At 38.7% G+C, this 14,997-nt stretch overlaps 1 protein-coding gene across 1 annotated transcript in view; it reads right to left on the minus strand.

The window, feature by feature from the left end:
• The window catches only part of CCDC146 (coiled-coil domain containing 146), an 82,614-nt gene that overhangs the window by 32,716 nt on the left and 34,901 nt on the right, over positions 1–14,997 (minus strand). Inside the window, exons 5-9 of the mRNA XM_060195659.1 lie at positions 13,811–13,868; positions 12,140–12,316; positions 9,158–9,231; positions 7,719–7,946; positions 5,841–6,027 (exon numbers count right to left, since the gene is read on the minus strand). Coding sequence (XP_060051642.1) covers positions 5,841–6,027; positions 7,719–7,946; positions 9,158–9,231; positions 12,140–12,316; positions 13,811–13,868 — 724 coding nt within the window. The remainder of the gene's footprint in view (positions 1–5,840; positions 6,028–7,718; positions 7,947–9,157; positions 9,232–12,139; positions 12,317–13,810; positions 13,869–14,997) is intronic.

Genomic DNA, 14,997 nt, shown 5'->3' on the forward strand with positions numbered 1-14,997 from the left:
TTACTTTATATTAAATAAGCAATTAAAAAACTCAAAAAAAAAAGAGAGCTGTGTTATATATATGTACAATGGAACTCTACTCAGCTATCAAAATTGGTGGTATACTTTTAAAGTGGTTAAAATATGATATCCTAGTATCCTCCTATTCATAAACCCAGTCATCTTTAGTAGCACCTCCTAACTCTCACATGTTCTATGATATCCTGTTTCCTTTGGTGTCACCTACCAAAGAGTTCTTTCTAGCTGTTGAGAATCATATAGTGGAATCAGGAAGATAAGACATCATCTTGTGAAATTCATATAACAAATCACAAATTCTCTATTTTTTGAGCAAATAATTAGCTAGGTAATTAATAAGAAAAAAAATTGCTCTGTGAAAAACTGAACAAATGGGGGAAAGTTTTATGGAAGAGCTATGAGGTTAGCAAAGAAGAATTTGATTTATTCTTTTGGAAAGAAGAATTATCTTTGGACAGAGGAAATCCTGCGAGCAAGTTGGTTCCTATCTGGCTCTGTGCCACAGGTATCAGAAGCAGGTTGCTTCAAATGCTTTGCCTCTACATTAGACAAATATTGACATGAAAGTTAACTGGCCTTAGGAAGCTATGAGTTATTTTACAGATGATTTGATTAAAACATACTCAGGAGCTACTCTGTCAAGTAAGGACTCAACAGATCAGGTTCTAGTATATTTGTTTTTTTCCAATGTTGTGATAATAATTAATACTGCAAGAAATTAATAATTAATAATTAATACTGCAAGAAATTGCATTTATTTTTTGAGTTCTTTTCATACCTTTGTCAACTCTACACATACTCAATGTTGGTATGCTTCTAATTCTGCTTCTAAGACCCCTTCTGTTTTGAACATCATGCTAGGTTCCCCTGCACTGCTTGACGCTGTGGTCTATTTACATAATCATTGCTTTGTTTGACACCCGCACTGATTTAATCCCCACTGATTTGAGCTCTTTTTCCACTCCGTCTCCTCTCCAAGTCACATCCTGTTTTCCACCATTTAATCCCCACTGGTTCACATTCTTCTTCCTTCTCCTCACCCCCTGTCCTACGTACTTCCTCTTCCTGACACTTCCACTTCAGGAGACATAAAGGACAGGATTTTCTAATGAATGGAGATTAGATTGATTGCACTGCATTCCCACTGAATAAAGATTGAACTGCGTTCCCAGCTCAGCCATGAGTCCCTGGTGATCTGTCTCCCGCTCAAGAAGCTAGCCCAGCATCTGGTGCCCAAACGGGGACTGACAACATTATTTTCAGGCAGGAATTAAGTAGGCTTGGTTTGTGCAGTTCAGGTTCTACTTGTGTTTGCTCTTCTGATCTTATTTTTCAGCTTCTGCCTGAAAGTGAGATCTTCCCATATTCATTCTTCTGTTTCTGACTTATTTCACTAAACATAAAGTTTTCAAGGTCCATCCAAGTTAGGCTGAAAACGGTGAAGTCACCATTTTTAATAGCTGAGTAGTATTCCATTGTGTATATATACCACAACTTGCTCAGCCACTTATCTGTTGTTGGACACTTGGTTTGCTTCCAGGTTTTGGCTATTACAAATTGTGCTGCCAAGAACATATGTGGATACAGATCTTTTTGGATGGGTGTGTTGGGTTCCTTAGGTTATATCCCCAGGAGAGGAACTGCAGGATCCTACGGTAGATCCATTTCTAGCCTTCTGAGAGTTCTCCAGACTATTCTCCACAGGGGTTGAACCTATTTACATTCCCACCAGCAGTGCAGGAGTGTTCCCTTAACCCCACAACCTCTCCACAATTTGCTGCTGTTACCTTTTCTAATGTATGACATTCTCACAGGAGTGAAGTGGTATCTCATTGTTGTCTTTATTTGCATTTCTCTGACAATCAAAGACTTGGAGCATTTTTTCTTGTGTTTCTCAGCCTTGTGGATCTCTTCTATAGTGAATATACTGTCCATGTCCTCTCCCCATTTTTGGATGGGGTCATTTTTTTCTTGTGGTTGAGTTTGGCAAGCTCTTTATATATTTTGATTATTAGCCTCTTGTCTGATGTATGGCATGTAAAGATCTTCTCTCATTCTGTGAGGGGTCTCTTGGTTTGGGTAGTGGATTCTTTTGCTGTGCAGAAACTTTTAATTTGATGTAGTCCCATAGGTTTATGCTTGCCTTAGTCTTGTTATTGGATTCATTTCATTGAAGATGTCTTTAAAATTTATACGGAGAAGAGTTCTGCCAATATTTTCCTCTAAGTATCTGACAGTTTGTGGTCTAACATCCGAGTCCTTGATCCACTTGGAATGTACTTTTTTATTTGGTGAAATATAGTGGTTCAGTTTCATTCTTCTGCACTTTTAACCCATTTTTTCCAACACCATTTGTTGAAGAGACTCTGCTTTCCCCATTTAATAGTCTGGGCACCTTTGTCAAAGATTAGATGTCCATAGGTGTAGGGGTTTACTTCTGGGTTCTCAATTCTATTCCACTGGCCAGTGTGTCTATTCATGTTCCAGTACAAAGCAGTTTTTATGACAGTGGCCCTATAATACAATTTGAGATCTGGAAGTGTGATGCCTCCAGTTCTGTTCTTTCTTCTCAAAACTGTTTTGGCAATGCTAGGTCTTTTCTAGTTCCAGATAAACATTTGTAGCATTTGTTCTATTCTCTTAAAAAAAAAGTGGTTGGGATCTTGATGGGGATAGCACTAAATGTGCATACGGCTCTGGGTAGTATATTCATTTTGATTATGTTAATTCTTCCAACCCATGAACATGGAATATCTTTCCACTTCTTTGTGTGTCTTTTTTTCAGTTTTCTTGAGTAGTGACTCATAATTTTCAGTATACACATCTTTCACTTCTTTGGTTCCGTTTATTCCTAGATATATTATTGTTTTTGTTGCTATGGTAAAAGGAATTGATTTCTGGATTTCAAATTCTTATAACTTAGTGTTTGCATAGAGGAATGCCACTGACTTTTGAATGTTAATTTTGTAGCCTGACACCTTACTGTATTGCCCGATGATTTCCAAAAGCTTCTTGCTGGATGCCTTAGGTTTTTCTATGTAAACTATCATGTCACCTGCAAGTAGGGAGAGTTTGACTTCTTCTCTTCCAATCTGTATCCCTTTAATTCCTTGCTCCTGCCTGATTGCTATGGCAATAACTTCCAACACTATGTTGAATAGTAATGGTGTTGTCTGGACTGGAGAAGTTCTCATCTATTATGTCCTGAAGAATGCTTTCTTCCCCTCCCTCTCTTTATTCCTCTGGTAAGGCAATAATGTGTATATTATTTCTTTGAAATCATCCCATAGGTCTCTGTTGTTGTTTTCAGAATCTCTTAGTCTCTTTTTGAGATCTCTTACTTCTTTTTTAGTTGTCTTTAATTCCTCCTCAATCTTGCTAATTCTGTCTTCAGCCTCATTTATTCTATTCTCTTTCCCCCTCTATTGTTTTCTTTAGTTCATCTATTTTGTGACCCTGTTCTGATACTGTTTTAGCTTGTTCAGCTAGTTGTGTTCTTAGCTGTTATTTCAGCTTTCAGCTCTCTAATAATCTTGAGATCATTAGTGTTTTCTTTCAGGGTCTCATTTGTTGTTTCTGCATTTCTGATGACAATTTTTTCAAACTCTTTACACACTCCTGTGATTATTTCCTTAACTAGTGTTTGGATGTTGTCTTTGGGGGCTTTTAGCTGGTTTCTTGTCCTGGATCATTTCTCCAATATTTCTTCTTGTTGGTTTAACCTTTTTATATAGTATGTTATGAGGTCCCTCCCTCAGTACTTATCAAATTACTGATCACTCTTTCCTGGATTGACTTGTATCTAAGTAAGGTAATTAAAAAGCCCACAGCTGTGGAAATAGACAGTTGTTTCAATATTATTTTAATCCGGGAGTTGGAGCCAAAAAGGCTTAAGAGGCTTAAAATCTCTTTTGTTCTTTTTCTTTTTCTCCCCTATAGGCTATGAGAGCCTGAGGGCTTTTAAACTATAAGTAGGTTTTTTAGCTTAATCACTGACTTCTGATCAAGAGATAAAGCAGGGTATGGCAGAAATAATCCAGTGGTTATGCAAAGAGACTCTCACACAGCCCCACTTCTAGGCCACTGAGGTATAGACTTTTCCTGAGTTTCCTGGTTAGTTCTTTGTCCCCTGGTGTCAGCACAGGGCCTCCCCTTGCTGCTGCAGCTTCTGAAAGCAGTAGCAATGGAGATTCACAGTTGCATTTGGTGAATCTTAGGGGGGGTCCTCTCTTCTCTTCAGCTATCTTTTTGTTGGTGAACAATATTTAATATTTACATCAATGACCTCCCAGAAACTTCTTCAAGGAAGTTCATCTACGCCGATGACATCTGCTGTGCAACTCAGGCATCCAAGTTCGACATCCTCGAGGAAACACTCACGAAAGACATGTCTCTGATATCTGATTACTGTAAAAAATGGAGACTAATCTCTAGCACTGCAAAAACAGTATCATCTGTTTTCAATCTACACCATGCCTCGGCCTCGCATGAGCTTAATGTGCAGCTTGGCGATACGAGAATCCAGCATGAAGCCCAGCCAGTCTATCTTGGAGTTACTCTCGATCGCACCCTGTCATTTCACGACCATTTCATAAAAACTGCAGCAAAGGTGGGCGCGAGGAATAACATCACTGCAAGACTGGCCAGCTCCTCATGGGGCGCGAGTGCTTCCACACTAGGATCATCCTCTCTGGCATTATGCTATTCCACTGCAGAATACTGTGCCCCAGTATGGTTCCGTAGCCCCCATGTCCACTTGGTTGATTCCAAATTATATTCCTCCATGAAGATAATTTCTGGAACCATGCGTTCCACCCCGGTTCCATGGCTGCCAGTTCTTAGCAACATCGCCCCGCCAGATATTCGTCGGGATGCGGCATCATCTAAGTTCATTTCCCACGTCTACGCTAGACCGGACCTGCCAATATACACAGATATCTTTGCCCACCCTGTCCAACGCTTGACGTCTCGTCACCCAATCTGGTCCCCTACGCCTACACTGAACTTCTCTGTTCCAGACTCTTGGAAACAGAGCTGGCAGTCAGCTGAGGTAAAGAACAAACACCTCATCACAGACCCCTGCAAGCGTCAACCCAGCTTTGACCTAGCACGTTATGATTGGGCCCTCCTCAATCGCTATCGAACAGGTCATGGCCCTGCGCCGCTATGTTCCATCGCTGGGGAGCCAGAGACAACCCGAACTGCCCCTGCGGCTACAGACAGACTATGACCCACTTAGTCAACGACTGCCACCTCTTCAGATTCAAAGGAGGTCTTGAAACTTTACATCAGGCTCAACCTGATGCTGTTGACTGGCTACAGAAGAAGGGCAAACGCTAGAAGAAGAAGACTGGAGGTGTTGTCTCAAATGGTAAACTGCAAGACTGTTACCAGCCACTTAATCTCTCCCTAGGCTCCTCTCTGTCCATGAGCCACACGTATTTGCACTCACCAGTGATTTGGTGAGTTCCTAAAGTCATTATAGTCCTATCTTGTTTCGGTCCCAGTGGTCTCCTTTGGTATTCTTAGTTGACCCAGGAGAGGAGAGGAGAGGAGAGGAGAGGAGAGGAGAGGAGAGGAGAGGAGAGGAGAGGAGAGAAACACAGCTGCTACTGTAGCCCCACCTCCGGAACATGAATCTATTTCTATTGGTCATATTTTATATTGTGAACATATGTAATCTATTAAATTTCAGCTACATGACTAAACTATTTAAAATGGGCAATTTAATTTTTTTCTATATGGAAAAGATAGATCTTAGAGATTTTACTTTACAAATGTAACACGGAGCTTAAAAGTCAAGAGTGGTCTACAGCACCCACCTCTAAAAGAAGTCTTTGATGCAGTGCTTGAGTCTGAGTGAGTGCATCCAGGGACACTTTCAAGAGTAGCTCCATCTTTTTAAAATTTCGAATATCTCTTTCTTTCTCTCTTTGCTTCCGAGAAAGTTCATCATGGTAGTTTTGCTTGTCAATGTGACAGTTCCGTAAATTGAGATCCAGGATCCCTCTGTTGCATGTAAAAAGAGGAAGTCATAATGATTTGACACCAGTTGCCCTTCATAATTTTCATGACAGCATGCACAGCTTACAGAACTATGTCTCAGGTTAGAGTCAAGTGGTAAATAGCCAACTTTTCTGCAAAAATGTCATTTCTGATAGCACAGTCTTAGGAAAATTCCATATGGAGCAGTCTGGAGAACTCTCCCAAGGGTAGAAATGGGCCTTGCTTATGACCTAGTAATTCCTCTCCTAGGGATATAACCTCAAGAGTTAAATACACCCATCCAAAAAGATATGTGTACACCTATGCTCATAGCAGCACAATTTGTAATAGCCAAACCCGAGAAATAACCCAGGTGCCTAACAACAGATAAATGTTGTGGTACATGTACTGAATGGAATACTACTCAGCTATTAAGAATAATAACCCATCTTAGATGGAGCTAGAAGGAATTATGTTAATTGAAATAAGCCAGAAAGAGAAAGATGAGTATGGGATGATCCCACTCATAAACAGAAACTGAGAAAGAAGAACATAAAGGGAAATGCAAAGCAGAATTTTACTAAGTTTCGAGTATTACACCCAGGTAAAAAACTTTGGGTGGGAGTTGGGGAAGGGTAGATTTCTCAGCTCCACTGAAGGAGGGTAGGGTAGGGACACAGACCTTTGGTGGCAGGAATGGTGTTAATATAAACTATTAACTTAGAGTCTTATAAATCATTATGTACTCAGTATGAGGGGGGAAAATAGATTGAATGTCCCAAGCTTTTTAATGCATAACTTTAGTTCTGAATGAATAATCCTTTAATCTATACACTTAAGGTTTAAATTAGTAAACTGATTGAATCCTAACACTGATCTTAAATTGTTAATTTATAATAATAACTTTTAAAAAAATATTAAATCACCTATACTCTTAGACCAGGGAGACCAGAAGAAATCAGTCTTATCAGTATATAAGATATAATTATTTGTAAATAGCATTAAGCAACATAAATCATTGTAAGGTATTATATGGTACAATAAATCCTAACCATATTTTTTTTCAAAGTAAGCCAAGTTCCCAAATAACTTGGGTATAATAATAACTTTGCATTGCCTTTTAAACTCTAAGACAGCAAGGAACCTTCTTCATTCTTTGTAAATCCCATATTTTTCCCAGTCCTGGAACCTCTGGGGCTTTGCTTGTTTTCCTTCATGCTTTTTTTTTTTTTTTTCTGATCCACACCATTTCATACTGCATCTGCTGATCTCAACCAGTCAGTGCAACCAGTGCCACCTCAACATGTTTCACTCTAGACTGTGATACCAGGCTGGGGATGTCAATCCTCCAGATCTCTTCCCAGAGAGATCTTTACTTTGGTGCTATATTCCAAACTCAATCAACTTTTGCTTTCCGTTTCCCTTTCTGGCCTTATTTGGTATTTTGAAAAAAAAAAAAAAAAAAAAAGAACTGGGAGTGAAAAAGAGAGGGGGAAACATTAAATACTATTCCATCACTTATGGGGCTCTACCTCTTTTGTTTTTGTGTTTTCATTTGGAATCAGTGTTTGAAACTAGGGTTATACATGGAGATATGCACTCTACCCATTGGGCAACCTCTTGGCTCCTGAGCTTATGACCTCTCAAATACAAATTAAAGAAATGTTTATACTTCTGTATAAATACAACTAACCTTCTGTACAAATATAACTAACCTTTCAGTTAGTGAAGATGTTTCATTCTCTCTGGTTAATTCCAATAACTTCACCAACTGGTTACATTCTCGTTCTTTGACTTCAAGTAAGGCTCGTTTGCCTTCAACTTCCTTGATTACATCCTCTTTCTCTTCCACTAGAGCATTAAGTTTGGTTTCAAATTTCTTCAGAGAGTCATTTAGTTCTTTGACTTCACATTCTAAGACAAATTTTTTCTTTTCCATTTCTCTGTGGGGTATATATGCATATATTACACACACACACACAGTTGTCTGATTTTGAGTGCAGCTGTTTATTTTCATCACAGGGGCTTCACTGCTCTGGGCTTTCTCAGATAGAAAGAGGGAGGCAGAAACAGAGAGACAAAAAGAAATAGATAGATAGATAGATAGATAGATAGATAGATAGATAGATAGATAGATAGATAGATAAAGACACCACAGCACTGAACTTTCATTCAATGCAATGGCGACCAGACTTGAACCTGGATCCCACACATGGCAAGAGTCCAGTTGTCTTTATGTGTTACTACTATCTGATCAGCAACAAAAGAGCTAATCATAGATTCAGTGATCTCCAAAGTGGGATGGATTGGCAGGAGATCTCCACTTCAAGCCACTGAAGGTAGGGATTGCCCAACCTCCTTGCTTTCTCAATGGGCTCCACTGGTACTATATCCTGGACACCCATCATCATCCTGACTGGCTTTTCTAAATTGATACAGATTTCTGCATTGGTACTAGTGGGGCTGGCTTTTCTAACCATTACCAGAGCCTGCTTCCTTATTTTACTTTTTTTTTTAAAAGATCATTCATAAAAATAATGTCATAATTGAACAATATATACTTATTCAGGATTCTTATATTTTTGTGTGTTTTTGTGTGTGTCTCTAAACTTTTCTTCTTCTTTATTTTTTTCAGAGCACTGTTCAAATCTGGTTTATGGTGGTGCTAGAGATTGAATCTGGAACCTAGGGGCGTCAGGCTTGAAGGTCTTTTTTACATACCTATGTTATACCTCAGGCTCTGTCATTAAACTTTGAGAATTTATGCAGTAACATCTACCTACAAGTCAATTAAATATTGGAAAGGTTATAGTGTGGCAAAATGAGGAGTTATTGTCATTTGGTTTTTAGGTTTCCGGATATAATTCAAACAATTAATCTCTTGCAAGGATCTGTTAAAGTCAATCGGGCCTGCATAAATATACAATTTATAAACAAACAAACAAAGAATATAATCCCTAAATGAAGATACAAAAAAGTATTATTAATGACAGTAAAATACTGTACTTGCACTATTTAAACAAGTATACCACCTAGAAATAGTTAAAATGCGAATTTTCTAAAATTAGAATAATATCTTGATATGTGTAGGGGGTACACACAATTTGGGTGTGAGAATAATGGAAGGCATTAAAATACAAGTTCTAAATCATACACTTTTTTGCGTGTTGTTTTTTCTATCTCTTTTCCAATTTGTACAGGGATGGCTTGATGGTGAACCACTTCATCCTAGCAAAGAAATAGAACCATGTTAAATTATGTAATTCATGTAAAATCATGTAAAAAATGTAGTCAGAAGTAGTTAAAACAGGTAAATTCAACAGGAAAGAGAACTACAATTTATGGAATTCTTACTAACTGGCTCAGTACTGTGCTAGATCATTTAATTATTCCATTTAGTATTCAAATGGACCTTGTAAGATAGTTATAGTTGTAGTCTTCTGAAAGAGGATGTAAAGTGAATCTAGCAAATACTGCTGTGATACTGCACGTTTATCTGTCTAATGCTACGGGGTGGGACACAAACAATTCAGCTTCTCTGCAATGAAGTTTCACTAGCTGGGGCCAGGTGGTAGCAGACTGGGTTAAGTGCATATAGTGCGAACAGTAGGACTGGCTCAAGGATCCTGGTTCAGCTCCAGCTCCCCACGTGGAGGGGGGTCACGGGTTGCTTCACAAGCAATGAAGCAGGTCTTCAGGTGTCTATCTTTCTCTCCCCCTTCTGTCTTCCCCTCCTCTCTCAATTTCTCTCTATCCTATCTAACAGCAACAGCAACATCAATAACAACAATGAGAAAAAGATGGCCACTAAGAGCAGTGGATTAATAGTGCAGGCACTGAGCCCCAGAAATAAACCTGGAGGCAAAAAAAAATAAAAGAAAGAAAGAAAAATAATTTTCACTAGCTGAGTAGATCTACCTTGTTGGAGTTTGTGCAGTAGAAGGAACAGGAGCAAGGTGTGACCAATTACTAATCAATATGGTGATGTAACCTCCTGCAGCTGAATGCAACAACTTTGGTAGTTCAATTACTGATGCAGGATTCCTCTATGGGACACAACTGGGACAAGAGTTCTTTCCTCAACCCCCTATCAGACTCTCCTTAGCATTCATTCTCCTTCAAGAACATTCATTATACCATAGAGGGTGTTTGTGTCCAGAGGCAGGAGGTTACATATTTTCCCAAAGTGACATACCCAGTAAGTAAATGGCGAGGTCAAGATCAGAAGTTAACCTTTATCTAATATCACTTTCCACTATGATCTGTAGATCCATGAAGTTTCACTTCTAACCTCAAACATCTTATATACAGAGGAGGGGTTATGAAAGAGCCCTTTTCTGCCTGAGCACAATGATTTTGGTGCCTGGGGTAGCATGTATCTATAGGATTTGAACATATCTTTGTAATGTGGTACATTTATCCTTGAGATCTTGCTCAATTCTGGGGCAGATCCATGTTTGTGGGGCTAAAATATGTATAAATTGAGGGCTCCATTAAATAATAAAAAGTAACAAATGCTAAATTAGACAAAGAGTTTGGAAGAGATATTGTGCATGTGTGATGCTTAAAATTTTAGCCTCTTCTATTTATTTGCAAATCCATTTCTGCTCAGTTCCTACATTGCAGGGTATAGCTTGACCAACTACTCTTAAGTTTCCTAGGGAAAAAAGAGGTCCAAATATATCATAAACTAATGAGTCGCAGATGTTTTTTAAAACAACCCTGAGTTACTTAACTTGTTTTGAGAGTTATTACATATTTTTAAAAATGAAAGAAGAATATGAGTTATTTCCTAAAATGTAACAGAGTTTTCATCCCTTTCATGGTAAGAGGAAGTGAAGTGGAAGCAAACAAGAATATAATAAAAAAATGTATAAAGAATATAATAAAAAAGAGAGTGGGCGGTGGTGCACCTTACTGAGCACACATTACAATGTGCAAGGATCCAGGTTCAAGTCTCATGTCCCTTCTTTCAGGGGGAGAGCATTGCAAACTGTGAAGCAATGCTGCAAGCATCTCTATCTTCCCCTTTCCTTGACTTATCTCTGTCTCTATTCAATAAATAAAATGCAATAAAACATTTGGTTGTTCTTTGAAGGATGGACTGTGTTTGTGGCACTCATTACTAATTTTGAAAATATTTGATAAAGTCTATAGAGATCTTTTCCCTGGATCAGAACTCCCAATCAGAGTTATGCTACCAATATTCTAACATATTTTGTGAATCCTCAGAGTCCAGGTTTAGGTTTATTGTGTCAATCATAATACAGAATATTTTAGTTTGTGTAATAAACCTCCCTTTGTCATAACTATGTGGTGACAATGAGATACCACTTCACTCCTGTGAGAATATCATACGTCAGAAAAGGTAGCAGCAACAAATGTTGGAAAGATTGTGGGGACAAAGGAACCCTCCTGCACTGCTGGTGGGAATGTAAATTGGTTCAACCCCTGTGGAGAGCTGTCTGGAGAACTCTCAGAAGGCTAGAAATGGACCTACCCTATGACCCTACAATTCCTCTCCTGGGAATATATCCTAAGGAACCCAACACACCCATCCAAAAAGATTTGTGTATAGCCATGTTCATCGAAGCATAATTTGTGATAGCCAAAACCTGGAAGCAACCCAGGTATCCTGAGCAAGTTGTGGTATATATACACAATGGAATACTACTCAGCTATTAAATCTGGTAAATTCACCTTTTTCACTCCTTTTTGGATGGAGCATGAAGGAATCAGATAAGTCAGAGACAGAAAGATGAATATGGGATGATCTCACTCATAGGCAGAAGTCAAAAAACAAATCAGAAGGGAAAATACTAAGCAGAACTTGGACTAGAGTTGATATACTGCACCAAACTAAAGACTAGGGGGTAAGGAGGTTCAGGTCCTGGAACATGATGGCAGAGGAGGACCTAGTGGGGGTTGTATTGTTATGTGTTAAATTGGGAAATACTATCTATGTACAAACTATTGTATTTTACTGTCAACTGTAAACCATTAATCTCCCAATAGAGAAATTTTAAAAAAACGTGGTAATCTTGACTCCATACACTTATAATCTTGACTCCATACACTTTTATATCCATGTACACAATATATATTTGAATATGTATGAACTGTAAACATCACAAACCTTTAGAGTGACCTGAAACTCCATTAATTCTTCTAGCTCCTTCTGCTCTTTTAGTAACTGCTTTTGTTTAGATACTAAATCTTCCCGTAAACTTTTAATTTCTAATTTCTTTTGCATTACTTCTTTTCGTAATTCTTCAATGCTTTCTTTCAGTATCTTCAACTTTTTCTCCATTTCCTTTAAAATTATAAAAGCTTACAAGTTATATAGAAAATTACCAGAGTACATTAATTGTTTATCAGTTTATATATATCTACATAAAATAGAACTAAAAGATTTTTATTCATCAATTACGATTATATAATTTTGGCTTTCATTAATCAGAAGGTGGAAACAGGGGGTCAGAGGTAGAGTGCCCACTTTACTAAGAACAAGGTTCAAAACCCCGGTTTCCACCTGCCTAGGGCAATTTTATGAGCAGTTGAATAGTGCTGCAGGTTTCTCTGCCTCTCTCTGTCTCTCTCCATTATTATCTCTCTTAGCTTCTATCAGAAAAAAAAAAGAAGAAAAAAGTTAACTACTAGGAGGCATGTTGGTACTGAGCCCCACTGTTTTTTTTTTTTGTATCAGTCATAATAATATTTGGAGGGGTGCATTAGAAGGGGAGTAGGAGAGAACAATGTTAAGTGTGATGATCTTACTATTTACTTCCTGTGGTTGACAGATCACACACACACTCACACACACACACACACAAAAGAACACAATTTCTCCTATTCCTATATGTTTGTCCTTCTTACTATTAAGAGAAGTAGGACCCATTTCTCTACTCCTGGACTCTAAACTAGGCCATATGACTTGCTTGGACCAACCAAATATTCCAAAAATAATTTCAACAGAAACTTAAAATTGCTTGTTTTGCATGTTGGGCTTTTTCCCTCTTCAGAGATTGTTTATTTCTTTTAGTTGGAAAGTCTTCTACCATCTTGGGAATAACGAATGGCCTCAGATCAACTAGCTTATGAGCTGGCTAACATATGACTGAAGCCATCATATTGAATTGTCTAGTTCAATTTGGACAGCTCAGACGAGAATTCAGAACTGTGATAAATAAGAAAGTATTATTGTTTTAAGTCACTAAGTTTGGGTTGGTTTGTCATGCAGGAACAGATAAATGATATGCATTCTTAAAATTTTTTTTAAATTATCTGTATTTAATGGATAGAGACAGCCAGAAATCAAGAGCGTGTGCAGAAATAGAGAGTGAGAGAGAAAGAGAGACACCTGCAGCACTGCTTCACCACTCACAAAGCTTTCCCCCTGCAGGTGGGCGCCAGAGGCTCGAATCCAGGTCCTTGTACACATGTGCACTCAACCAAGTGCACCACCACCCAGCCCTGATATGTGTTCTTTATTACATTTTTTTGCAATCAACTGGAGATATTCAATAACTTTTAAGGGTAATAACTATAATAAAAATAATCTTTTGAGAGCTAAACACATCCTTGTTCCTTCTGGATTCAAAGCAAATATTATCCAACTAAGACAGTCTAAACTAGATGCCAAACAACTAAGCCCTGTAGAAAGCACCACTTATGTTCAAATGAAGCTATGCAGTTATTCCTTTCATCAAGATCCACAGTTTAAAGCTCTGATAAAAATTAATATTCATCAAAAAGGGATGCCTGAACCTAGCTGTATTTAACAAACTCTTGATTATCTAAGACTTACCCCTGGCTTTGGTATCTTCTCAAATTCCTTTAATATAAGACTTTTTTCTTCTGTTAAGCTGGAAAAAAAAATCATCACATTTGGCAAAGTACAGAAAAGTAAGTTCTTTCAGCAGTGGTAACTTTCTGTTTTCTCTTCTCATAATACAATTGCCATGCTTGTTTGCCAAGTCTAGTGCTCACTCTTTATAAAGGCTTTCCTGACTACCAAACGCCTATTGAACTGCTCCTTCCCCACTTCTCTCATAGTACTGCATACACATACTCATAAAAGCTATTATCTTGGGGGCAGAGCCAAGATGGTGACTTGGAGACAACACCTGGTGTGAGCACAGCAAAGAAGCTACTTTCAACCTAGGATTCTCTGAGAGGCCACCAGGTTCCAGAAGCTACCATGATGCCAACCGGACCTCTCTGGGAAGACAACCTCACCAATGTGTCCTGGAGCCCCACTTCCCCAGAGCTCTGCCCCACTAGGGAAAGAGAGAGACAGGCTGGGAGTATGGATCAACCTGTCAACACCCATGTTCAGTGGGGAGGTAATTACAGAAGCCAGACCTTCCACCTTCTGCACCCCATAATGCCCCTGGGTCCATACTCCCAGAAGGATAAAGAACAGGAAAGCTATCAGGGGAGGGGCTGGGACACAGAGGTCTGGTGGTGGAAATTGTGTGGAGTTGTACCCCTCTTATCCTATGGTTTAGTCAATGTTTCCTTTGTATAAATAAAAAAAAATTTTTTAAAGGAGCCTGAATTTGGGGAGGGGAAACATAGTATTCTCAAATAGTTTTACTGTAATAAAATAATAGCTTTTTAAATTTTTTATTTATAAAAAGGAAACACTGAGAAAACCATAGGATAGGAGAGGTACAACTCCACACAAGTCCCATTACCAGAACTCCGTATCCCATCCCCCCCCCCTGATAGCTTTCCTATTCTTTAACCCTCTGGGAGTATGGACCCAAGGTCATTGTGAGATGCAGAAGGTTGAAGGTCTGGCTTCTGTAATTGCTTCCCCACTGAACTTGGGCATTGACAGATGGATGCATACTCCCAGACTGTCTCTCTCTTTCCCTAGTGGGGAAGGGCTCTGGGGAAGAAGAACTCTAGGACATATTGATGGGGTTGTCTGTCCAGGGAAGTCTGGTCAGCATCATGCTAGCATCTGGAACCTGGTGTTTGAAAAGA

The sequence above is a fragment of the Erinaceus europaeus genome, chromosome 8 (genome assembly GCF_950295315.1).
Source record: "Erinaceus europaeus chromosome 8, mEriEur2.1, whole genome shotgun sequence".
NCBI classification, from domain to species: Eukaryota; Metazoa; Chordata; class Mammalia; order Eulipotyphla; family Erinaceidae; genus Erinaceus; species Erinaceus europaeus.